Source organism: Ixodes scapularis, unplaced genomic scaffold, assembly GCF_016920785.2.
Source record: "Ixodes scapularis isolate PalLabHiFi unplaced genomic scaffold, ASM1692078v2 PGA_scaffold1__304_contigs__length_218370807, whole genome shotgun sequence".
In the NCBI taxonomy this organism is placed as follows: Eukaryota; Metazoa; Arthropoda; class Arachnida; order Ixodida; family Ixodidae; genus Ixodes; species Ixodes scapularis.
This window is the reverse complement of record NW_024609846.1, coordinates 147,092,870-147,120,527: the sequence shown is the minus strand read 5'-3', so window position 1 is coordinate 147,120,527 and position 27,658 is coordinate 147,092,870. Positions and strand designations below refer to the sequence as shown.

Genomic DNA, 27,658 nt, shown 5'->3' with positions numbered 1-27,658 from the left:
ACTCATTTCGACACCTGGAAGAAAATAATCATTTTGGCACTCAAGTGTCTTCAACATAACGCCTCGTTTCTTTAAAACATAACGTAAGTTAGAATCTGGGCATTACAGCGGCTTAAAATATTATAAGTAATTATGTTTCGAAAGAATACATACACTAAGGTGGCGAAGAGGGCGAGTTGGTTCATGACTTATAAAATTAAAAGCGCTAACAAAGAGAACGACACAAGTTTTTTTTGCATTCTACAAAAGATTTGTAGAATCTAACGTGGGCGTGGTGTACAGAATATTGCTGACATGCGGTAGGGTGTACATCGGCTAGACAGGACGGTGCGTAAATGAGAGGATGCGCGAACGGGACCTGTCTTTGCGCTAAACAACTGGAGGACATTTGCCTCTGCATTGCAGGGACTGTCTGCGCCAGCCGAACTTTCGAAATACCACGATCGTGGTGAGGGCCCGTGAAAAAGCTGCGAGGGAAGTGCTTGAAGCGCTTGCTATAAAGAAAGAGGGCACTAAAGGCTGGGTCAGCCAGCCGTCAATTTTTACGCATATAAAAGAGAGTGATTTATTGACGCGCATGGTGATGAGTGACGTCACTGAGTGGTCAGTGTATTTTTTATCGGAGGTTGTTTGCTTTAGCTGTTTATAAATAAATGTTCAGTTGAGAGTTAGCGCTCGTCCTATTCGCCTTCCTCTTTGTCCTTGTTTTTGTTAGCGCCTTTAATTTTATAAGAGATACACATTTTTCGCCAAAACATATCGACCAATCGGGTAAAACTATTGTTGCATGGCTCTTGATCAGTAAATTTTTTGTCCGAGGTTCTTTATATGACAGTGAAATAATATTCAAAAACAAGGAGACAGGCCATATGCGAAGGTCATATTACATGATATCTGCGTGAAGCTCTGGCATGCGCAGTGCTGGTGACTACTTTCGCCAGATATTGAGTGCCATAGTCATGATCGAGTGCTTCACCTATAGTTTCGACTCTCCCAATTTTTTAGTCTGGATACATAGCGATGAAAATAAATTTCTTAAATGACTCAATAATGTTTAATGGGTCTCTAGACACTACGGAAGATTCGAGGTGAAGATTCGAAAAATCCGGGACTAGTTTTGTAGCGTAAAATAACAAAGGCAGCACGGTGATAAGAGCGCCGCTGTAGAAGACGGGGACCTTCATGTTTTGTGGGCGTCGTCTGCGGAAAATTTGAGCTGTTTTATTAATAAACACCAATAATTTTATTAATAAACACCAATAATTTTATTAGAGACCGTATCAGGAAGGGTAAGCAAAATATATTGCTAAACACGTTGTACATGAATAAAGGTCATGAAATATCCAAAAATGCCATAGAGCTGGAAATGTAGAACAGCAACATTGCAATACAGTAGGAACACACCAAAAATAACTAGCTTTCTCGCCGTCAACTTTAATTTCCTGGTCAATGAGCCTCCTATTTGTGTGGGTCTAAGCGGACCAATTTTAGCTTTAATTACGAATGGTTCAAATTAAGCTAAATCGTGTTATTGCAGATACAGGCGATGAAGTCTGGAAGGAAACCGTTGAGGAAACTCTTCTGAAATATAACCTGCATCCCTGGTCACCGAAGCGCACTCATCATAAAGCACGCCCGTCACTTGAACGCTTGCTTATGAAAACGGGACTCGGCCCACTTTTTCGGATGTCCGTTGTCAAGGATGATTCAGTTAAAGAAGGTAATCGACTACTTGTAAGTAGAGTCACTGGCACCTCAATCAGACGGCTACACTGAATTATTTGATTAAACGTAAATTAACCTTATTGTGAATTCCGCACGCAGATCTCGAGCGCTCCAAAAGCGCTTAAATTGGAAGCGCATAATCCACTGGCAGATCTGACTCGAGCAGGTCATCTTCCGCTTGTAGATTTCTGGCAACGCCTGCTCCATGGACCGCCTCCAACCTCGCCAAACTTGCTCCGCGGGATTTCAGAGACCCTTTGTGGAAGTTGACAGAGCGCGCGACGTCATTTTCTTTAACTCGGCGGTGGCTCAAGCGGGACGAGGTCGGTGGGCCGAACGGCTGCGCCGTCGATGGCGTTGAGTCGGTCGAGCTGGATTTGCTCGGATGCGTCGGTCGTTTTACACAGGATTGTGACGGCTCGAACGCTTCTACCTCGCGTAGAGAAGGGATGCAAACCCGGAACTGGAGCGTGGCAAATCGCAAGCGCTGATATTGTGATCTTGAGAGGAAGAACGAGAATCGGAAGGAGGGAGACGCAAGCTTAAGCCTCTTCATTTTGCCGCCACTGATTGTTTATTTTTTTACACTGCATGCCGCCGGCGTTTTCTCGTGCAATAAAGCAACAGATTAGGCAACGGCCGTGCAAGTGATTGTTTGAGGCCTGTGTGCTTATAAGTGTCGTACCAGGAATATGAACTCCACCGATAGCAATCGCTGTGCGTGCCCCGCCGTTTCGTGGCGGCCGAAAGGTATGTGACGGTGCTGAACGCAGACGTCTTCCTCGTTATTTGTGACATGGGCTTCATGGTACGTATAATTTCGGCCGGCCTGGGTCGCGTCTTATTTCTGCAGTTAAGCAGTGACTGTAGTCACTGGTCGTAGGGAAGATCAGTCGGCTGAGGCTTGTCAAGTTCGAGCAGCGGCCATTTTGAACGGCCGAGGGGGGAGCGGGAAGGGAGAAGGGGTCACTCCAAAAATGCTATTCGGAGCGGGTCCCACGGAGCGGGATTTTGCCTCCCTCGAGGATTTTGGAAAGCGCTCCGGATCTACGAGTGGAATTCACCGATAATTTCGGCCGGCCCAAGTTTCAATGCACTGGTAACAAGAATTAGTCAATTAATAATGTCTTACCTGATGAGCCACCGGTCTGGGATAAGGCCAAATAGATCATTGTATCTTTTAAGGATTCACCGACCATTGTTTTGACTTGGATTGTTACGATGATTGAGTAAGAACTGTTTTAGAGCGCAGCTCTTAGGGGCCCGTTCCCGGCTTGAGCGGCGTCGCCGTCGCCGTCGGCGTAACCAAGGTCATCCCAAGGTCACGTGACCCCCAAGGTCACGTGACCCCTCCCAAGGTCATCTCAAGGTCACGTGACCCCACGTGACTCCCAAGGTCACGTGACCCCTCCCAAGGTCATCTCAAGGTCACGGGACCCCAAGACCCCACATGACCCTTTGAAGGTCACGTGACCCCCAAGTCACGTGACCCCTCTGAGGTCACGTGACCCCCGAGGTCACGTGGTCTCCTCCCCAAGGTCACGTGACCCCCAAGGTCACGTGACCCCTCCCAAGGTCATCTCAAGGTCACGTGACCCCAAGGTGACCCCCACGTGACCCCCAGGTCACGTGACCCCTCTGAGGTCACGTGACCCCCCGAGGTCACGTGACCCCCCAGGTCACGTGACCCCCCTCCCCGAAGTCACGTGACCCCCCCCCCCCCCCCCCGAGGTCACGTGACCGCCCCCCCGGAGCATATTAAAGAATGAGAGGAGGAGGAGGGGTCTACCCTCCCCTCAGTACCCTTCACTCCTCCTCCTCAAGAGCTGCGCTCCAATTCGGCGTTACAGGGATTTGTAAACGGCTTTCACTTTTTTTAATAGAAATGAAAGATAACTCAGCAGATATATATATATATATAAATATTAGCTGACGCATTTGACGATTACACAATGTACCAAAATACATTTAATTATTCTATATTGCATAGCCATCTTTTTTAAAGTAGAAATAGTTGTCGCAGTGGAAATAATTTCAGCAACATAATTTTCAGCAAAGCAGCCCGTTGGAAGCATCTGTTTGCCAAAACACTAGAGCGAGTTAAAAAAATCTGTATAAATTGGTACAACTGCTGGATGAAAAAGCTGTTAAGGCCGTTCGAATCTTCATTGGTGGTGAAGTAGCTACCATTCAGCATCGACAAGCATACGGCTGGTATACAACATGCACATTCACAACCTCTTTTCTACCGAATATACAAGCACCCTAATGTATTTTACCTTGGAAAAATGTTTCAAGTGATACAAATGTTTATAAATATCAAGGTTGTCGCTATGGATTGGAAAGAGGGACCCTAAGATTGCTGGCATCTACAAGTGCGTAAATATCACACTATGCTATAATAGAGAGTGTTCTCTAATGTGAACATTTCAAAATTGTTCAAATAGTTTCAAATTAAAAACAACAGCGAAGATATATTATGATTTTTCCCAAGTCGAATAAATGGTGGGGATAAAGAAAGAAATCCGAACGTTTGAAGTATTATTTTGAATTCGCGTCTATAGATATTTTAACTAAGTTACTAATAATAAAATTTTCGCTAATTAGCTTCATTCTCTCTTCCGAATCCAAGCAGCATCTCAAAAACATAAAATAAATTTGCCATATTTCCAAATATGCAGAAGATACACCACGGAAATAAGCATATATCCTATCAAAGCCAACACTTATGCCCGTTTTAGCTATGGTATGAGTATAATCACTAAAATACAATTCCATTCGTCACTTCTCCCAGCTCGAGCAGCAAGACTACCTATTCATTCGTATGGCACAGATGGACTCAAATTGCGCAAATGTTGAATTTGCCAGGCTACGAGGCTACGCCCGCTACGCGATGTACTGCATTTCAACACTCAGGCCATGGATGTCCGTAATGGAAGTATTTGATACAGTCAACGACATGCTGGCTTTGGAGGTAGAGCTGGCAACGGTAAGTTTTTCTTGCTTTTTAAAATATATGTGTACATTCTCACTTAAATAAACCTATTAAATTTATTACAGATATCAAGAACAAATCATGGTTTTCAGAAGACATCGGTAGTTACTTTTGAGGAGCTGGAGCACATCTTTCCCCAAGTGCGTTTTTTTTCCTCTTCACAAAAAGTATCTTGGCAGCAAACGTCGTGTCTCTACGTCCATATAGTAAAACGGGGGTGTCCCTTTGACTCCTAATATTTTAATATTAAAGGATATGCTGGTTGCTTGAAATCTTTTTTTTTTAATTAAAAAGTATAACAAAAACAAACTATACGGATATTTTAAGCAACGTAAGATCTATTTCTTGAACAAGACTGATACTTCAGTGAAGTAAAATAGAGGAGCTTACTTCTAAAAAATAAAATTTGGGGTTTTACGTGCCAAACCAACGACGGGCATCTGGCACGCCCCAGCGGACGGCTGAGGATTAATTTGGACTACCTGGGGATCTTTTGACGTGAAACCGAAAGCTCGGTTACACAGTGCTCTCGCCTCAGAACCACCGAGGCGGCTGACAGCAGCTTGCTACTAGATGATATAACTACCTTCATGTACCAATATGATGCAAACAACTCATAAGAGAAACGATGTCTTCAATGTATAACGTAGATGTATTAGTGTGAGGAGTTCTAAATTAAACGTCTCTTGTTCTGATTAATCCAAAGAGCACAAAAAAAGCATTTCTTAAAAAAAAAAGCGATGTCATTTAGGGTTTTGTGCTGGCTTGCTACGCTGTATCGCGTCGTGTCTTGCATGCGTTATGCGTGCATTACGATTTGCTGTGCTTTGCTACGCGATGTTTTGGATAATCTTGAAAGTGTTGCACGCGCGACAACTTATGCACTACCGTTGTTTATCAAAAATAATCAAGTCAAGTTTAAATTTATTCAGCACTCGTACCGTCGTGCGGTTACATGGGGGGCTATCCTTCTTCAATCAGAAACCAGTTATGAGCGCCGACAGTCCCCCAATACTGCAGGCTCCCTTGACGCATGGTTAGACCAAGTGCATGCTATCACATTCACGTCTTCTAGTAACGCCGAGCAAAGTCTGTTGGCAGATGTTGCGTTGGGGGGATTGATTCCCACTGCGTTTCTTGGTAAATCTTGCCACAAATAATTATGTTTAATTATGACCAAGATTGCTTCTGTATACTTTCAACGCTCATGCATTGCTTTTCTTAGGCTATGTATGCTTAATGTTGTGTGGGCCTGCGTCTAACAGCTTGTCATGACGCTCAAACATAACGATTTTCGCAAGAATTCAGCCCATAAGCATATTGTGCATTAAAACAGTCAGCCTCAAGGAGGTTTCTGAATTGGTAAAATCTATTTTAAAGCGGCTTGAATTTGACCGGGCTATAGTCGTTGAACTGGCTATTTTCGCCATGATTAAAATTAAGTGAAACGGACAAAATCGAGTTTGTACAAATTTATAGATTGTTTCAAATGGTCTAGGTATTAATCTCCTCAACACGTTTAAAGAAATTGGCACTTATATCTGAATTACGTTTAGCACACTAGAATGCACACCTCAAGGAGTGAGTAAGTTGTCTCACAAAAGCATGTAGAGTCTGCTATATCTAAAGTGAATTCGTTTCGTCCAGATTCCGATAGGAAAGTCATGAATAACATTTTTTCCTGGTTTTACAGATTTCATTTTCAGATATTCTTAGAAAAGATATACCTGAAGAGACATGGAACTTTAGTCTCGAACAAGCTATCCTAGTAAAAGATGTGGAAACCTTCTACCCTTTTGGAGTATACCTGACGCAAGTAGACGCGTAAGCGCAACTGGAAATTGCTTCAAAATTGATTTGCCAGTTTTGATAATTGAATGCAAAAGCGTACCTACGCCTTGATGGTGCACTATAAACCGAAGTACTTTAAACTCTGGACACCTGACGATGACGCAGGTAGCCTTGTCGTGTCGAAATTCAAGTTCGGTGCTTCTATTGAGAAATGACACTATATATGGTGATACTTAACATGACTAAATTTATCATGCACCCCGATATTAATTCAAATACAGGGAAACGTGTTTTAGCTAAAAGTTTATCAACGCAACTTCTGGCCCCATTTAGCTCTCCACAAGAGCGCTAGGTGTTCACATTTTCAAGGAGGCCATCGTAATTTTTTCACAGAAGCAAAAGAGATGTTGAAATGGGTGATATCATTTAAGCCCGTTCTTTTTTCGACTCTCTCTTTTGATCTTTCTCAAAAGAACCATTTTAAAATTGTGCTTCTCGGTTGAGCCCGCCGCATTAGATTCGTTCTGGTTACATCCTTCGCGTTCCATCCTAAATCAAAAGTATAAATAAATGAGGGCACTCCGAGCTGTCGGTGCTATTGCTGGGTCACCGCATACCCTTGAAGAAGCTTCTTCAAGTCCGCCTCTTCCCCCTCCCAACTCGCCTATACGCAAGCGCTCACATACACAGGCACATGTGCTTTAGTCCCACGGTTTGGGTAATAGTACTTGAAATACGTTCCTTCCGTCCTTAAAACATGCAGCGAAGGTCATGACCCGCTCGTTGGTTGTCCAGAAGTGGTAGACGGCGCTGGACAATAAAAAAACAAAAAATTGTTCTTTTGCCAAAGCACGGCTTCGCATGTCTTTCGTTTTCGGGGTGGCGGGTGGTACATTACGAATTTCGCCGCCTTCTATCCCTACAACCCTATACGCACTCTACTTTCCCTTAAACTGGACTGCAACGTACGCTACGAGCCAACGGAACCAATCCATGGTTGAGAACGTACCACGCGCCTTTCGGTCCTTGTGCGAACGGGACCAACCGCGGATAGGCCCTAATGCAAAACAAACGAACAAAAAAAACGGTTTGGATGTTTTGAGAAGGTTCAAACGCGAAGTACCAAACGAGAATGGGGCGAAACAAGAAAGGGAGAAATGCAAATGCGACTTTTTGAAAAACACCCGTCGAAATTTGTCAAGGTAAATCCGACGATTAAGATACCCTTTCAATTAATACAATTAGCTCGATAGGCGCTTGCGTCCATTTTTTATGCTCTTTTTACATAAAAATAGAATATTTGTGTCACCCTATAGGTATCAATAAACCGGAATCGAAGATAAAAAAATGAGTTAGGGCACACCAGAAAGTACTTTTTGTTAGAATGTTGTGGTTGATCTCTCAATGTATATGGTTATATCTTAACCCAATTATGATATTACGTATTTCCAATGTAGCACAAAGACAAAACTGGAAGGAGACAGAGATAGGAAAGAACGCCTTTCCTACCTCTGGCTCCTTCCTACTTACAAGCCCAACAGCTCATTTTGATATAACATTGCGTTCTCGCTATTCTGTTGAAGTATCGCATTTCAGCCGTAAGTTGAATGACACATGTTGACTAGCGGTGAGACACTAATCGTTAGAATTTATAAAATGTTATTTTTAATTGTAACGATCATTAAGGTTTGCCCATTGGATTTAATATGTGCTTCTTTTGGAAAGCGCAGGCGAGTATTAGAGGACCTTATCGGATGGATAATGATCAGAGATCTGGCACAGTTCACGAACGGAGATGGACAAAAGATGTTCCTTGATCTGTTCACACAAGATGAGAAAGAAAATGAAAATCCTGTGTCTACTCCTAGAGATGAGCATTGTTTCAATATTTTAGTTGAAAATGGGGGTATAATGAGACCTGCTGTTGAAAACATATTCGTTCGTAAATACTTCGATCAGGAAGCGAAAACTGAGGTAAGTGTTAGAAAGAGTTTAGACTCTGCATGAACCAATATCAATGACTACATTATAAATCATTCCTTTAGTTGAAGTAATAAAAAATGTTGAACTAATATATGTGTTGCGCAGTTACGGGTATAGTTAAAAAAACTATGTGAAACAAACTTCTAAGCAATCGTAACTTATCTCTTTATAAGTGGTAAACACTCCGCTCTTCCCTTACTCCACATAAGGTAATACATTAAAACCTCGACCAACACATATGTATTTCAGATATGTTAGAATCATAGTGCTGCTTAATAATTGTATGTTTATTAGAGATTAAGCAATCTTGCACAGTATCCAATTATCATTGAATTATTAGTCTTGAAGCACACGGCGCTAGTGAAACCTTTTAAAAACTTGGTAAATAACAATTGAAAAATTTTGAAATCTCAAAAGTTACTCAAAAGTAACTTTGTAAGTTACTTTTGAAAGTTACTCAAAAGTAAGTTACTCAAATTTACAAAAGATAAACACGTCCCCATATACGAGGGTCGTTCAATAAGTTTTGATTTGTAGGTGTCTTTTTATTAAAGGAATGCTGAACCAAAATTTAAATTTCGCGAAATAAGACCGCAGGAGCGTTGAACGGGACGCTACCAACTCCAAAACATCACTCATGCATCCATATCTCAAACGGATGGCCGTATTTTTGAAAAAGAAGGGCGGGATCAAGAAAAGAATGCGTCGGCACTATTCTCTTCCAACACTTGAGATTGAGGGGAAGTGGCCTCACTTTTCTCTTCCTCGCTTCGGTTCATTTTCTCGAGGGTACGAAGCAAAAAGGAAAGGGAATGAGAATCGCCATGTGACATGTCTTGTCGGCTTGGTAGAAGAGCGTGTTGGTTTAAGTCATGGATGAAGAAAGAATAAACAATTAAAACAGGGACAACACAACCACAGATAAACACGATCTTTTTGAAAGCGCAGGCGAGTATTAGAGGACCTTATCGGATGGATAATGATCAGAGATCTGGCACAGTTCACGAACGGAGATGGACAAAAGATGTTCCTTGATCTGTTCACACAAGATGAGAAAGAAAATGAAAATCCTGTGTCTACTGTGCAAGATTGTTTGAAAGATGTGGTTGTGTTGTCCCTGTTTTAATTGTTTATTCTTTCTTCATCCATGTCTTATCGGCCTCGGTGGCAGTGTTCAATCGCTCACTTCTTTTCAAAAAATACAAATTCTGAATGAGATATTGTTGTGTGAGTGATATTTTTGGGTTTTGAAGCGAACCGCCAATCACTCCAGTTTTGATTTGTGAGCTCGAAATTTCGGCTCAGTATTCCTTCAAAGTATAACATGCGTTAAAACGGAACCACCTACCCCTAAATCCTAAAATTCTGTCAGTCAGCTTGTCCGTTTGTGCATAGCCCGATAAACGTAGCGGGGAAATGGACGTCACGGACCTATACACCAGTTCAGGTGCCCCGCTACATCTAGCAAAACCCTTGAAGTCACGTGACCTGACGTCACGTAACCTATACACTTGTGGGACCCCACCCGCCATTTGAAGGGTGTCGCTACATCCTTACCTGTGTCGAACGCTTCACCCGTTTGCCGGAGGCGCTCCCCATCCAAGATATTCGAGCGGACACAGTGGCTCGCACTTCCTTTTTTTTTCTCTTTTTACAACGGAGCTGTTAAGGGCTAGGTTCCCGGGATAGTGTCCGTCCGTACAGAAATGTCGACACAAAACTCTGGTTGTCGTCGTCGGTCATAGATCGTGGCAACCTTTCCAGCCTATCCGCTCTGGCTTGCCGACTTTCGGTCGGCCATTACTTCATTCCTACCATAGCACAGCTTCGCTGGTCTGCCTTCTTCACCAGAGTGGAAAGGCTGAACGTTTTTATATTTATATTGAGTGACCCACAAAGAGCTTGACGCCTCCTTAGTGGTGCAATGAAGTGTTCAAGGGAGTACTTATTTATTCGGCGTTTCATCCGCTCTCATGAAGGGTCGCAAGCGTCAGTTTGAGCCGACGCTTTTACACCATCTGCGTTCGCCCTTGTGAGCGACCCGTATTTGTACCACAGCTTACCATTCCATGGGAAGCGGCTTCGCTGAACGCTTCCATGTTTGACTCAATGTCGCACGTGTGAAACAATCCGATCCAACCAGGTGGCACGGAAGCTTACCCGGCGTCCTCCTTGGACTCAGAACGGCGCTAAAGACAGAGCTTTGGTACAGACCAGCCGAGCTGGTATACGATTCAACACTGCACATACCCGGAGAATTCTTCACACTAGGATTGGAAGAGCTGGCTACTTATCCTATGATTTATACGGGTCAGCTAAGTTCTGTAATAACAAGTGTCCATCCCAGGCTGCTTCGTGCGCGATATCCAACTGCTGTGTAAAATAGCCAGGGACCATTGCACCTGCACGCACATATGTTTCCCTAGAGACGGAGCTTCTCATCAACACCTGTATCTTGGGCCACACAAAGTACCTTCAAGAGTAGACAATATTTTTATTATTGACTTCAATAGACTTCTTGAAACCGTTTCTGTAGATCGCCTAAAGCAGGCTCATCAGGAGCTCCTTCCCTCTCCGGACAATGCAACCTCTGTTCCTACCATTCCTGCTCGACCGACCACCGAGAACCGCTGCCTTTTTCAACCCGACATAACCGACGTAACACAACCCAAGCCAAGTCCTTGCAACACAACCACTTTCCACCAACATCCCTTCGTCCCGGTGGTGCTCCTGAAATCTTTCTAAGCAATCCTCCTGGAGCTCCACCTAGCGAAGTGTCATGGCCTCTATCAACATCCAATATACATAGAACCCAATAAAAGTACAGCTCGTTCCTTTCAGGAGAGAAGGAAAAATACCGTTACCATTTCCGGAGTGCTCGCAAAAAGATTACGCACAAAAAGGGTGACTGAGACGCAAATAGCATGGCTGGAATTCAGAAATAAAGTGGGCCAGCGATCGTCCCCGAGCGGGACCGATTGGACCGCTGCGATTACTCGACCGTGACGTAGGATGGGGGATTACGTGATAAGGACAGCTATTCCGTTTTGCTTTGGTCGGGGTCTTTGGAAACCGTTCGCCCGGTACCTTCGCACTTTTTTTATGTGTTTGAAGCCTGATCAGTACTCGCGTGGATCGGCTTCGGCAGCTGTCCAACTCAGGGAGAATAGTAAAGGTACGTTTATACTCCAACGTAACGTCGACAAGCGTGGCGTAGCGCAGAGCGCACAGATAATGATTGGTCGCAGATATCGAGTTTCTGGTTGCCGACCAATGAAAGGCGCGCGTTCTGCGCTACTCTGCGTTCACTGCGCTCAACGTCGGAGTATAAACAGCCCTTAAAGCACTGCTCGGTGCCGCAATGCCGTAGTTACGCGACCGACCCCAACATCAGCTTCCACATCTACCCCAAGAAGAAGCCGCAGCGCACGGAGTGGAGTGGCTTGTGAAATTGAGAATGAGCAAAATAAACTCTAAGAGTTCAACAGTGCGCAGCAAGCACTTTTCAGATGAAGCTTCGTGTATGTGGTTGGAGCGAAGTTGTTCGGTAAGCGCTCTAAAGTTACTAATGCGAAAGCATTAACTGTCTCATGGAGCGAGCTGACGCCATCCGTTTGAAGCGCAAAAACGGCTCCTAGTTTCCGAGATTTCGCCTTCGGTTCCATTGGCTGGTGCGCGTCGACGGGGCTCCCATTGGCCGCTGCGCCAGGGCCTCTGAGATCCCGAAGCGCGCGCGCGCTAGTACGTAGCAGACGACAAAGGGAGCGGACGAGCGGCTTGCATGCTTTCGCATTCACAACTCATAAGAAATGCTTAGGCGTACCTCCAGCCTTTTTTTAGTGAACCTCCACAAAAGTGTATGTGTGTGTGGAGGGGGGGGGGGATTTCGTTGGCGCACGTCAGAGATCGACGTTCTCTCGCATTTTGCTCGTAAGTGACAGACACGAAAAGTTTCTGCAGAGAGTGATGCCACGCATCCGTGCATCATATCATTCTTCCATTCAGTGTTATCTCCAGCTCGTGGGGGTCGGAAGTGAGTACCGATGTGTGGAGAACGAATCCAATGAACCCTTAGCAGTCCTTATCCAGCTTTTTGATACTGCAGGAGAAGACGTGTCCCGCTTCAAGAACTCCTTCGCCCTCGAGCAACAGCCGGGATGTTTCGTGGCCCTTGTTCACGAACGCATTGATGCTGACTACAGGCAGCACAACTGAAAAGGGGTACACAGTTGTACTAACAGGCTCTCCGGTCATATAGCAGTTTAAAACTATTTGCGTACCTTCGACGGTAGGTCGCACTTCATCACCATCCATTGCGGTGCTCGAAACACCCGCCGAAAACGACAAGTTGGCCAGTACCATCTAGTCCACGCCGCTGCGCTTCCGAGTAGCGACCTATTCCCTGCTTGCCTGCAGCCGACTCACCGGCTCCTCGGAAGCACTCGTACGGTAGCCGTTTCAGGAACTTGACGGGTTTGAGTAGTAAAACAAAGAAGCCTTAAACACCCGTAGTATTCAAAAGAGAGAAGACCGTGATGCTCTACCCTTGCCACTGAGTGCAGGAAACGGTCACGGGATCTCCCATCCTTCGTCACGACGATAGTACCGTCAGGTGGCGCCACGCCACGCTCTCGGCGCTTATAGAGGTCGGACTGCGAAAAAGTTGCTTTCCCCCAAAAAAGGACATCCAGCTTTTCTAAGAGAAGATCCGGAGTGTTTTAATACATTTCGTGTAGCAAAGAAAATGACGTTTGTGCTTGTGGCTATACTCACGATCAATGTTATCTTGGACCCGAGTACATAACACTAATGTTGGATAAATTTTGGTAATTAATAATTTGATCTATGAGGCAAGAACTATAATCATACAGCTAACTTTTCTTGAAAAATATTTTTTTTTTGTGAACCATTACGGTGGTGCACATTTGCCAGTCATTAGTGTTCACAAACTTTGTAACATCCCTACAGACTTCTCCTATGTCAAAACATTATTTGCAAACAAATCTTACGGCATATTTTGTTGGGAAGCCTTTTCTTAGAACAGTGAAGTAAAATATAACAATTTTGTTTATAGTGCTTAAAAACTGTATTTCAAAAAATGTTGCTTTTATTTCCCCCAGGTAACACAGATAGCTGGTAGTTTGCATTTGGAATTTGAGCGTACACTACACAAGTTTTATTGGATGGACATTGACACGGAAGCTGCTGCCATTGAAAAGGTAATTTATATCAAGATATAACCTCACGTAAAATATTATTAGAGCTTCATATCATTGCGGTAAATGATATGGTTTACCGCTTGTCATAATGAGCACGAAGGTTTAATCAAGATCGATGAGTTTTCTTTTTTTAATTAAACCACCGGTCTTTAATAGGTGATACTGATCGCGGAGAAAAAAAACAAACAGCTTCCTTGTCATAGTAGAGGAAGTTCCTCGACCTCTACTGTAACGACCTTATTTTCGCGAGGACCTAATTTTCGCTAATTTCCCGAATCGCCTGCAATTCGCGAAAAATAGGTCCCGCGGACAATTCCTGTAAAATGTGAGCACATTGAAATCAATATTGAGATCCCAACATGGTCGCGAAAATTAGAACCCGCGAATTATTCCAAAACTTCAGATTTTACCTCTAAAAGGGGAGGGGTGGGGGCAGGGGCGGGGGGGATACAACCAGAGAGGGCTAAAGCTTGATCGCGGAAAAACGAGCCAGTGCCGCTTTTTCGCTAAAAAAAAAAAAAAAAGCTGTGTTTGTTGTAGTATGACGGTGTTTTCAGGGACAAAAATTTTTTTTTTTTTTTTTAATTGCGGTAATTCTTTTTTTCATTGTTTCCACTGATCGAAAAAAAAAAACACGAAAACCTGCCGTGCTTAAAATGCATATATTGAGAAAGTACCAATATTTTCTGGCAACAGTGATATTAGTCTGATTTCAATAAAATAAATTTAACTTGAATAAATTAAATATTTGTTTTAATTTTTGTTTTGTTTTGGTATACCTGATATGAATTGTGTACACTGCGTAACACTCTCAGTAGAGACAAACGATGAACTTTTTTTACATTTTAAGGGTTACTACTAAAACTACTAGTGTGGTGTAAATTGCTCATTCGGGGCACACAATTACGCGATAAAAGTTTGACGCTGATCAACCCCTTCTTTCAGTAAAATCCGAAATATCGCTTCGCGTCAGCTCCGTTGCGCGTTATACCGCTTGTGTGAGAGAAGCCTAAACTTTGGCAGCACCACTGCAATTTAAATTATAACGACTACTTTACATAATAATTTAATTCGAGGTGAGCTTTTTTCAGCTCTGTCAAAATATTGGTGAGCTTTTCTCCTGAACCGCAGAAAAGTGGGCAATCTTTTCTCCGGTGAGCCTTTGTCCGGTGAGCTTACCTCCGGTGATATTTTCTACGGTGATCTTTTCTCCGGGATTCGTCTTTGCGATCCTCCGATGATCTAGTGGGTTAGTTACAACCATTTCATGGAAAGTGTTGTGCGTTTTTTTTTTTTTTTCGTTAGACGTAAAAGATTTCTACTACTCATTTGAACCCAAGATTCTGCTTGCTAGGGTTAATAGTTTTTTGGGAGATCATTTGGTCAGATTTTAAGCTCTGTCGGGTACATCAGTTCCTGAGCTTTTAGGATCTTGGAGGTGTTCATAAAATCAGCGATTGTACAGTACGATGGTCGTAATTTTATCTAACACCATGGTGTGTGCATTGGATCAGCGGTCGTCACCAGCATCCGGAAACCTTAGATTTCTCTAAGGTTTCCGAATTTCAAACTTTTTGATTACGTTAAGGATAGCTCCCCTAACGAAGTATTGGTGAAAAGATACGTCGACGATATTTTGGTTTGTACTACAAACATCTCTCGCATATTGTCTAGAGAAATCGCTTTTTATTATGGCTTTCGAGCTAAAGTTTTTTCTTGAAAGGCCGGAAGACGAACACTTTCAGTATCTTGACCTTCAACTCAAAACTACTTCAGGTCATTGCTGGGGGTGCAGCACAATTGCCCTGCGTGCAGAATCCCTGTCGCGAAAGCCCCGCGATATTAGCCCCACGTTTCGGAAGCCTCGCGTTCAATTACCCCGTTCCGTATTTCCCTGGGGCCCAAAGCCCCGTCCTCACTGCCCCCGTCCTACCCTCTTCGTGCTTCCACTAGCATTGTTCCATGTCCTAACCTAATCCGTTGAGGATCTACGAAGGGTATTTTAAGTGAAAGAAAAAACAAAATGAGGTTAACTTGAGCCGCAGAACAACTTAGAATGATGTAGGTACAAATGGCCAATTGTATAAATCTGCATAACCAGCGACGCACTCCGCTGTCGAGAAGTATACTCAGACGCAAAATTATAGACTTCATTTACCGAGGTGAATACCAAATTTTCAGAACGACGTATAAATGCAAAATGGGGTTTGGTGCTGCGCATAATAAGTAAGGCGGCATGAGTTGCGGGTCAACAGTTTTGACAGAATCCACTTTGCCAGAACTGTGAATCCGCGCGTGCTTCAGATTGGACAAAAGCTTTTGTTCAGTGATTACTCATAGAAAGATATATAACTTTAAATGTCTTGCCAGTGACCGATATTTTCTATTTGATGTCACTTCTAACGTCACAAGACGTGTATATGCACAAGGCAAGCCTCAAGAACGAGAAGCTTTATGCAGTTATTCCTTACTAGAGTCCCGGGTACGGCATTATTACGTTACACAAGCTCGCGGGCTCACTTAACGTCTCTTAGTTCGAAGCAGCAATCTCCGCCCTCACGCTGGGACCCTGTCGCCTGACTCAGGAATTCTCGTCATGGGCGTTTGAATCTGGGGCTTTCTAATGCTGGTCAAAAATGGCGGGGCGCTTGGCGCGGGGCATTTGACACGGGGCTTTGACATCGGGTGTTTTCGTGCACCACCCTTTGCTGGGAGTATAGAAAATCCGCAGCAACACCACTGCTTTCATTCAGTGGCTGCCACTCAAAGCATGTGAAAGTAGGCTTAATTCGGAATCCAGTCAATGCAGCGGTAAAAAGTATTGTTCCCACTCGATTAGTTAAATCTCTTCATCGTCTTATGGAACGTTTCAGAATGGCAGGATACCCCAGGAATATACTTTAAGAGAGTTGTTGTATTCGGTATTTCCGAAAAAGGCAGCTAAAACGGCACTAAACCCTCCAAGTGGGTAGCCCTTTTAACTTTCACAAAATCACTCACAACATCGAAGCGCTGGCCAACAAGTTTTATGTTGGCACTACGCTCTGCCCAGATTATAGGCTGAGCCGCATGATCCCTTTCGCAGCACCAAGTACAGTTTGTCTTAAACAACAAAAATAAAAAGTTGTGGCATGTGTATCAGAGATTATATATGGCATATCCTTTGTTTGTCTAAGATGTTATATCGGATAAACTAAACGAAGTATAAATGATAGAATGGCAGAACACAAAACATGTATAAAAAACGAGAACCCATACTCGGAACTATTAAAGCATATTGCCGATTGTAACAAATGTGTGCCACTGTGGAGTTAAACCGCAGTGGAGTAGCGGGAGAAGAACGATCACAAGCGCTTGGTTAAAGAGTCATTGACAATCTTAAGCCATAGAAACGTTGTTAATAAACCTTCGTTTTGCTTAAGTCCTGAACTGAGACGGTTCCTAGGCCTCTAAAGGTGATGACCTTGTGAGTCTACTGTGTTTCTGTTTCCGAGAAGCTAGGCTGACGTGAGTTTCTATGGTTCACACTGGTTTACCAGTCTTAGAATTACCAGTTCAAAGAGAGGATGATAGTGCTCTCTTAGCGATGATCCAGTGTTAGAAACAAGGTGGGACTCGCGACATCTTTTGTGTCTTTGGGCGGTCACTGAGTTTCACTGTTTCTGGGTTCAAGTGTTGGTTGCGTTCTTCGACGCTAGGGTGACGTGTTCATGATTAATTCGGTGTTACCGAAAGTAGTAGTACGAGTACAGGAGGGATTTGTGTTCGGTTAGCGAAGGTTCAGAGTAAGAGGGAAAAGGTTTGGCGACGTCATTTCGAATCTGTGGTAGGTTATGGCACTTTATGGTGTACTTCTGGAAAAAAGGTGTATTGGCTTCTCCCTTTTGTTTTCCTTCGACAAAGTGGCTACATAAGCACTTTTTGAAAAAAAAAAAAAATTCAGCTGTGTTCGAGATGTTTTAGTGTTCGTGACGTTTTTGCCCCTAGTCTCGGGGTTTATGTCATGTTCAATCCAAACCAGCTCGTGTGTGCTTTTACATTCAATTCAGTGTTTGTAAATCTAGCCGTGAACGTTTAAAGATGTTATACCTGCTTTGAGAAAGGATAATATTGGGTGCCTCAATACTAGCTGATGTGATTTAATAAATGTAAGCCGTTAGTCTTTTACATCAATCTGCAGCTTTCAATAAGGTCCCCTTTTCTGTTTTTGTAGTTTTCTTTCTTTGCATACTTCATTGGAAATTCTGGTAAAATATTTAATAATACTTGTGCGAGATTCACAGCGGGTTTAAATAAAGCTCAAATGTGTTAATTAACGTTATATACTGTCTTTTACTGCAAAAAAAGTAGTTGTAACACATAATTATGGTTTACTCTAAGTTGCTTTCAAGTCAGCTGCGTCCACAAAAATGTTCCCAGCTTTTTCTCAAAGTATAAAATTTGGGAAGTGATTTCTTCACCACGCATTCTTTTGTTATTCATCCCGTCAACTGTAGTCGTGTTCAAGCGTGATGTTTACTTGGTCTAATTCCTAAACTTTTCGGAACTATCTCAATTTGTTCGGTTATAACAACCCTTTATTCTTCAATAAACGCACAATTAAATCACAACCTTTAAGGTAGCCTGACTAATATTGACCAGAAACGGGCATGCTCAGATTTTCCTCTTCTTCGAGATTTGCTTATTTTTTTTAGAGCGGCATATTTTGGTGTATTGCATCATATAAAAAAAAATCGAAATACTTTATTGCTGATCGCAGTGACGTGCATCTTTCAGTCATTTGTTATACATGAGTCAGCATTGTTTAAAAAAATAGAAGCGCAGCTGGATTGCGTAACCGAACGATTAATTAAGAACTTTTACCGAGAGCGTCATCTCAAGATAAAAAAAAGCTTTGATAGCCAGCTTTTCTTTTTGCTTATCATTACCAGCCTAATAGCTTTCAATAAAAGGGTAAAAAAACTCCAAGACAAGCTATCCAAGCTTTTAGATATCAGACTTCAGGCATTTCATGAACCTATCTAGGAGCTCGGCTTGTGATAATCGAATAAATGTGTGGGCACTTAAAGCAGCACCGCGATAGGCACAGAGAATAGGGAGATTACATTATTAGACGCAAGATGAGTTGAAAACAAATCAAGTATCCAACAGGACAGTGGTCATTTTAGATTTTTTGTCATTCGTAAAGTGAAAAACTAAAAGTGTAATTTTGTTGACAGACGTTCGGCCACACAAAGATATTAGCTCCATAGAACAGTAACTTGTACACAAGAAGCACATTTCTGGGTGTAAACAACAGGCCACAGGGTCCATAAGCGTTTTAACAAATAAGTAATGAATGTAAATGGGTTTGATGCAAAAAAATATGTTCTGGCGTATATTTATGCACTTTTTCTTTATTGCCTATGCAATGCGCTTATAACGACATATTTGCATATGCTATGCATATATCATATGCTATAATATCAAATCATGCAGGCAAAGAGGTTAAAATCTTTAATTTTTACGAAAAATATATACGTTGTTCAGAACTGTATATTAGAAGAATGGCCCAAGCCGGGTGTTCGGATAATTTTTATTTCTCTAGTATGGAGCGCAGAAACGTCTGCGGTAAAAATGAGCGTTTTTTCTAACTGTCAAAGGTCGGATGTTTGACTCATACTCCTTTTGTGAATTATATCTCTACGTGATGTCCGTTTTTAGGCAGTTTTCATAGATCGTATTCCCCGTCCCAAAACGCTCTCCGCAACCCGCTACGATACTCGGATATATACAGTCAAGGCCATCGGCGCTCAGGCGCAGTAGCGGCTTCTTCGTTGCCGACGGCTTAGCGGAGCGGGAAACTTGGTCTACGAAAATTAGTTTTTGTCTCTTACTCTTTGGGCAGCGTTGAGAAGTTTTAAAGCGCGGCTCTTGGACGCCCGTTTCCGGGTTGAGCGGAGTCGGCATAACCGCGCTAAATTTAGCGGGAAAATGGACGTCCCGTAACCTCAACACCAATTCAATTCCTGGCTAAATTTAGCGGAGAAAATGAAGTGACATGACTTGGCGTCACGTCCCCCATTAACAAATTCAGTTTCTTCGCTAGAGTGAGCTTGAAAATTGACGCCACGTTATCTCAACAGCAATTCAATTTCCCGCTAAATTCAGCGGGAAATTTTGACGTAACGTGATCACAACTCCAATTCAGTTTCCCCGCTAAATTTAGCGGGGAAAATGACGTCACATGTCTTGGGGTCACGTCACTTATGAACAAATTCAGTTTCTCCACTAGATTTAGCGGGAAAATTGACGTCGTGTGCCCTCAACAGCAATTCAATTCCCCACAAACTGTATCGGGAAAATTGACGTCACGTGACCTCAACACTAATTCAGTTTCCCCGCCAAATTAAGCAGAAATATGACGTCTCATTTCTTGATGTCACGTAACTTATGAACAATTCAGTTTCAACTTGATGTCACGCGACCTTAAATTAAGCATTAAATTAAACCTGAGCTACCTCAGACATATCTATTCGAGTCGAATGCAGTTCAACTTCTGTATGGTAGCAGTAGCACAAGACTACCGAACCGCTACCTGTCTTTTAATTTAAAACGCGTTCCTTTCTTTTCTTGGGGAAGTGCTCGTTTGGCCGGAGGGAGGTCGGGAAGGGGGGATTTTAGGTTGGCTAGGGACCCGCGAGCCGCACTTTGACGCGCAAAGAGCAGCATGCAGCTCGTGAGCCGCATCTTGACAGCCCCTGTATGAATGGTCCGCAAAGAGTAGCTGGATTATGCAAGTGCCGTCGTTCTGCAGTTTCTTTCAGAACTTAGAAAATAAAACCCTCCTTGCCTGCTATCCCAGCAAGGCAAAAATACACAGACACCACACACACACACACACACACACACAAACACTAACGGTAATTTCTGAAGGTAAAGCTTTGGTAGCTCTCTGCCTGGTTAGGGGGTGGCACGGAGAAAAATAAACCCCAGCACAATTTAATACGCAAGTTATTTTCGCAAACTCAGGGAGGCTGGCACCTCTTGCGGAGCACATTTTCGCTTCGTTGAATAACCTCGCACGACAAAAAAAAAAAAAAAAAAGTAATTGATCGCTTGTGGCTCATTACAGAATAATTTAGGTTTGGGGTGTTCGAGTACCAAATAATTGTGACCAAATCAAATATCGATTTGAATCAAAGAAACAAGACGAGTAGATTGAATACTATTTTTTTACATGAAATCAAATGTTTACTAAGTCTCGTGCGAAAATAGCAGCTGCTGTGCATGATATGGGGACAACTCTTCTTCCGCACAATAACGATATTGCTGGCCGTAAAAGAACTGTTTACAACGATGTTCATACAGGTATTTCAGCAAAACATTTAAACATTATTAACGATAGTGTGGTTGAAAAAAAGAACTATTTTTGAAAACCAACTTTTACCGCAGTAAATGCCAGAAATTGTAGAAAATACAAAAATTGGAATCCTAATATAAATATGCTAAATAACATTCTAATTAGCGGCTTTCAGGTTCATGTGCAATTATAATTTTGTAGGCTTCCACCAAGGAAGGCTAAAGCAACCTACGAAAAAAAAAAAAGAAGCAACTGTGGATATATTCGCCGATGAACTTTGCGCTGTATATGGGCACGATTTACAATATTTGATATCACTTCAAGCAACTGTCTTATCACACACATTACAGCGCAAAGTTTGGCGGCGAATACGTCCAAACCGGTTGCATTTTATTTTACTCTCCATAAATTGCTTCAGCCCTCCATTGTGGTATCCTTCAAAATTCTAAATCCAAAATGAACCTAAAAGTCGCAAATTAGAAAGTTTGTTAGAAAGTTTTAGTTAATCTGATAGCGTGCAATTATATATTTTGCAATTCCTGGCGTCCCCCGCAACTAATAGTTGGTTTTCAAAGAGAGTTTTTATTTTTTCACCGATCCTACGTTTGCAATTTGTGAAGGCTTTCACTGAATACCCAATATATAAAACATAAGAAATTTTGCTGGTGAGAGAAATAAAGCTTGGTGCATTGCGCCTGGGATGCTTCTTTTCCTTTGGCCTATAAAGAAAACCCTAGATAATTGAAATTCTGTCTATCATTTGCCGGGCGCGTTAACTGGGTACTTTGTCATGTTTCAAGGGATTTTACTGTTCAGGAAAGAAAACAAAAATGCACGCGAACCGTGTCACGTTTGGAACAGCTGATTCGGGTGCTCCTCAAGGAGCTCTGAACTTTCCCATAGACATTTCGGCTCTTAATACACCATTCAGAAAATAGGTAATTAGTCGTAAAATTGTATAAATTAGGCTTTATTATAAAATAATCAAACTCTCGCAAGTCGCCTGCTAACAATATACAGTTGGTTTCATTGGCATAAAGCAATTCACTTTTGGAAAAAAAAAAAAACACCAGGCCGAATTAAGGGGATACTCTGTATTTCGAAATTCTCGTGTCGCTTCCCAAAGGCAGCCCGTCGGAATCAATGCATTCCGCGCTTCTTGAAATTAGGGAAAGAAATTAAAGTTCCTTTTTACACCGAAAAGTCCGTGCACCGAAACGTCCGCGCACCGAAAAGTCCGTGCACCAAACAAACCTCCACGAAACACTATACACCAAAACGTCCTACACCGAAATGTCCAGGCCCCACTCAAGCTATAATTATCATTTTTGAGCCCATGGAAAGCGCAAACGAAGCTCTTGCATAAAATATTATTTTCATTCACAATTTATTCTCATTGTGTTTTAGTATATCATCTCCATTCCTGTTTGTACGTCCGTGCTGTAAGCAAATAGGAAATAATACGATTGATATTGAACTGTTCGCTGATGTGAATAGTGTGTGCGGAGAAAAATACATTAACATGTTCTATTAAAACACATAATTGTAACGTTTTTACAGTTGAAGAAGCTGCAGTATAAAATCGGTTTCGGAGATAAAACAATCGACGAGGCCTATATTGAATCCCTCTATAAACACGTAAGTCAAGCACAAAATATCCTCAGACTGCAATGGATATATTTTTAATTATCACATCAAAAATAACCGGACACTTTAAGCAATAAACATATATATATATATTTCATTCAACCATCTGAAAATGAAATAGTGCTACCGGAATCATATAAATTAAAAAAAAAATCATGTAAGCTGTGCATTTGTTTTTCTAATCAAAATATCTGTCTTGAAACTCTACGTGCATACTGGTCGCCAATGCCTTAGCAATGAAAAGTATAGCAATATATTCTCCTACATAGTCTAAATGATTATTTTCTTCATCTGATAACAGTCGAATCTGAGTAATGGCAGTTAAGGAGGTGGCGTTTCACTTAGAAATTCTACGTACCATTAATTTTTTAGAATAAAAAGATAAACTTTTTTTAGTTACAATATCTGCATAGCCCGCAAAGAAAATAGCGATAGCTGTATTTCGTTTCATATATCAGAACGCCGGTGCGTCGAGCCGAATGAAATACCTGCAGTCTGAATAGCGAAATAAATACGGCTTATATAATTGTATAATCGACGTTATTTTGTCTTAACAATCGCTCTTGAACTTGACGCACAATTCGTGAGAGGTTTTAATATGCTTAAACACAAAAAGTCCTTGATGTGCATGTTATATTGACAGGCTTCCGGTGGGTGCAAAGTAGTTAAATTATTTCGTGTGAATGGGGCCAGCTGAACACAGAAAACACACAGAGAAAAAAAGTTATAACATTCGCACCGCTGGTGCGAATGTTATAATCTTATCTAAAGCGGGCAAATGTTATAATTTTTTCTCTGTGTGTTAGAAGTTTTCCTCTGCGAGTTTTTTTTTATTTCAGCTGGCCCCACTCACAAGCAGTGAACCAACTTTCTCAGCTTAAGCCTGTAACTAGTTAAATCAATCTAGTCTGGTATTAGTGTGAAGTAATAGCTTACAGCAGAGGGCGCCAGATCGGTCCTCTTATTACAAATCGATGTTGCTCAAATTAAGATAAAATTCACTGCACTTGCTTTCTTTGGGGGGTTGGAGTTACCAAGAAAACACGAGTCTCCTTTCTTCACAAAAATGTACACGGTCGTCCTAAACAAACAGAACAAATATAATTGTGACGTAAATATTCTGCTGTCAAACGCCAGGTCCTATAAGCTGTAGACAAAGTATCCTTTGTGAGTCAGTATGCAACATAGCACGAATGACATAACCATCGTACCGCTTCGGCTCAGTGCTGCCAATAGGTGGCTACCTTAGTCTGTAGCTTTTAAAAATTCAAGAAAAATGTAATTCTACAAAGCTTCAATATTACCTCCTTAACATAGGCGTCTGCGGGAAATACAGTTAACAAGGCGAACACAAGCGAATGATTCGCCAATATGCTAAAAGTATATTTAGTCGTTATTGTGAATTATTCTCTCAATATGAGCTCAAAGCTCCCACAATCTGCATGAGCGTAAAAGCGCCATTCGAGAATGGCGTTTCCGACGGCTGTGCAATAGTTGCTTTGGCAAACCCAACAATGTTTGGAGTGAGAAAATAGTTTTTCCTTTGGAATGTGTCCTTTCTAAAGGTTGGTACGTCTGCCAACATGTTCTTAGCACCGCCAAATAAATTGCGATGGCTAATGGGTCTATCATATGTGGGAGACTGTACACAGAAGCTTTAAAAATGTCTATTCGACCAGTGCGATAGCACTAGATGTGGTGGGGAAGTTACATAACATAACCACCCTGAGGCTATTTGTAACTCCAACTTTATAAATTTAATGTCCTTTTCTCCGCTTCACATTTCGACTACCAGGTCACTCCAGGCTTCGCTGCATATTTTGGATACGCGATAGCTCCATGCTTTTAAACTTCACATTTTTTTTCGATTGGTGGCGTTGCCTCCTGTTCTTCCTGTTCTCAGCATACCAAGGCATCTAGAAAGATGCTTCATAAACACACGCTGCAGCTACTCTTAAATGCATAAAGGAACTCGTCACTGAGCTTCGAAATATTTACGGAGCCCGCTTTGTAGATTCATAGTCCGCACACAGCGTAAAGTAACTACATAGCTTTGTTAAGTGTGCCATTTCGGTGGCACATGTAATCTTAAACTATCTTGAAATGGAACCTTTATTCAGTGAAGTTGACATTTCACATGTTTGTAGGGCACACAACAGGTTACTCCTTAAGTGTTGCACATAGAAGTTGCTATGAACGGAATCGCTTTAGTTTACTGCATAAAAAGGACTTGAAAAACTAAGAGTTTTTTTTAAACAGCTGCCCACATTTACGGAGAGAACAAAATTTCCTACTATGTTCCAATATATTAGAAGAAACAACTTTCTAACAGACCTGGAGCAGCTTTCTGGTTTGATGGTTAAGAATGAGTGAGTATCACTAAATTTCTCATTGCCTTTTCATATGCGTTGATATTGCAGTATCCCAAGTATAGTTAATTTTTTTTTTAATTTAAATAAAGCGGGTTATGGTGTGGGCGTGAAACGTTATGCAGCCGATATTGCCTCAATGATATATATTTTGTTTTATTTGGAGGGCAGGCAATAATGACAATGAGTACTCACATTAGAAACAATGTTAGTTATGTACATAAGAATGAGAACGAGGAGAAATTATCTACTCAAAATCTAATTGCGCTTTATTTGCAAAGCATTGGTTTTAAATGCGGCAGCATTTATTTAAATACCCCCTCTCCCCCCTCACCTCTCAACTAGTCGTCACGCAAAAACGCATTTGCACGCACGGGAGAGTTAGTAGCGTATTACTTGAAAAGGAATGAAAAAAAAAAAAAAAACTCCAAACGTACCCCAAAGGGACGTGACCCAGAACCTCGAACTTCCGAGCCCTATGCTCGTCTACTGTGACAAAGGGGAGACTGGTGACGCGACAGACATTTTTCTACACGAATGAAGCCTGAATCACACATTACGACTAAAGAACACACTGGTATATGGCCCCATCTGTCAAGGAAGCCTGGAAGGCTTCCAATCAGAATATGAGTAAACTGAACAATTTTAACTGTTTTTTGTGATCGAATTTATGCACTCTCTGCAAAATGGCCGGTTACATTAAACTTTGACAACATTGTGAAAGAATGTTGATTAAATATGATCGAAAATATACTCAGATCGGAATTCTATTCCGTATCCAGCATTGAGTTTCCATCAAAATTGTTCTGTAACAAGGCGGTCGCTCCTTAGAGATTGTCAGAGGTGTTCTTTAAAAGCCGGTAATATCCATCGTTGACATCATGCGGATAACATGGGCGAGTCGAAAAACCCGCTAGATTGCGCGAATGTATTAGCCCGTAGTATGTAGTCACGAGCGGTCGTAAGAAACACCAACGCCGCCAGTCATTTTCAAGATCCTGCAGTCTTTAGGAACACGATTGTTCTCTTCTTTTCGCGCGCATGCGGTGATCAAGGGGGGGGGGGGGGATTTTGCTGGATGTGTCGCAGTCTTCAGAATACCTCGTGCGAGGAAAGGGCGTACTGAAGAGGATGTCAGCTTGGGCGAGTTGGTGAAGCACGTACTGAGGATAGAATTGAAGAACAGTAGCGGCAAGGCACTCGGTATGATAATCCATATTTAAAAAAAAAAAATGGGAGGCTATTGAGCCTTAGTTACTCGCTATAGACCAACACGTGACCCTGACGTCACGCAAGTGCGGTGGCGCTGTCAACGGCACTGCGCATACGCAGACGCTTCGCTTCACGCGAATTCGGTTTCTGCGCACGCGCAGTGCCCACACCTGGAGTGGGCAAACGCGGGATTTGTTTGTAAACAGCTTGTCGGTCTATATGGTCTTTCGCAATTTAATCAGCGAAACATAGTTTTCATGATAATGTAGTGATTTGCGCAGGCGAGCTGGTGGATGTTAACCATTTTATTCTTAGCCCGAGACTGAGGCAGGAAAAGTGGAGAGTTTCAATGTAGAAGAAAAATGAACAGTCGAGGAAACGTCTTTAACACAGCTCTGTGTTAGAGACGTGCCCTCGACTGTTCATTTTTCTTCTACTTCGAAACTTTCCTCTTTTCCTGCCTCAGTCTCGAGCTAAGAACAAAATAGTTTTCATAGAAGTCCTCCAATCTAATCGCATTTGAATTTTTACATATTATGTTTGGAAGCACCATGGAAACACAGGTGAGCACTTTAGCTGGATGGGCAACCACTGGTATGAATCGTTAACGTTTCTATGAATTTAATTTCTATAAATATTAGAGAACTGCTATTTTGATTTGAGCTTCCAAAACATAAACGGAAGAGTTGGAAAATAAACAAAACTTATGTGGGTATTTGTCACTTTCTCTTCAACAGTTTTCTTTGAAAACGTTGAGGCCCCCGTCTGAATAAGTGTAATTATCTAACATCTTGTTTACAAAGAAAAACACAATTTGACTTCTTGACTTTAATGAAAAGGTTTTGGTTGTGCTAAATACCATTTCTATAATTAGCGGTGTAAACGGAAGTTTAGAGTGAAGCAAGTTTTTAGCTAGCTGCCGTTACATTATGTTTTGTTCCCAATAATAATTACATTATCTGCTTATAACATAGGTATCGCATTGATAAAATGAAATAGCGGTGCCTGTTTTTGTGTAGTGAAACAATACAACTTGTTTGCCGTGTTCAATAACTATAAAATTAACTCTCCAGCCTCAGTATTAGTAACCGTTGGGAGTGACTTCTTCCATTTTTGGTTTAGGTCGCAATGAAACAAATATTTGACGCTTTCCTTATCTTTGGAAAAATCTCTATTTTAAAAATCTCATTTTGAAATTACGGTTATTCGCTTCGTAACAAAAGTTTAAATCCTTATGTAAGGCTGTGATACATTCAATATTCCTTTATGGCCCTAATATTCTCGAATGTTGCACTTAACAATCTACTTGTTAAGAAATGAAATTGTATCAATGACTGTTACATGCGTAACATATAAAGTAAAAGCTATTTACAAT

The 27,658-nt window shown here is 41.9% G+C and overlaps 1 protein-coding gene across 1 annotated transcript in view; it reads left to right on the top strand.

Annotated features, from left to right (window-relative positions):
* Positions 1-27,658, top strand: part of LOC121836164 (neprilysin-1-like) — a 103,210-nt gene that overhangs the window by 16,840 nt on the left and 58,712 nt on the right. Inside the window, exons 4-11 of the mRNA XM_042290971.1 lie at positions 1,538-1,734; positions 4,520-4,714; positions 4,786-4,860; positions 6,414-6,544; positions 8,242-8,485; positions 13,615-13,713; positions 22,616-22,693; positions 24,962-25,071. Coding sequence (XP_042146905.1) covers positions 1,538-1,734; positions 4,520-4,714; positions 4,786-4,860; positions 6,414-6,544; positions 8,242-8,485; positions 13,615-13,713; positions 22,616-22,693; positions 24,962-25,071 — 1,129 coding nt within the window. The remainder of the gene's footprint in view (positions 1-1,537; positions 1,735-4,519; positions 4,715-4,785; positions 4,861-6,413; positions 6,545-8,241; positions 8,486-13,614; positions 13,714-22,615; positions 22,694-24,961; positions 25,072-27,658) is intronic.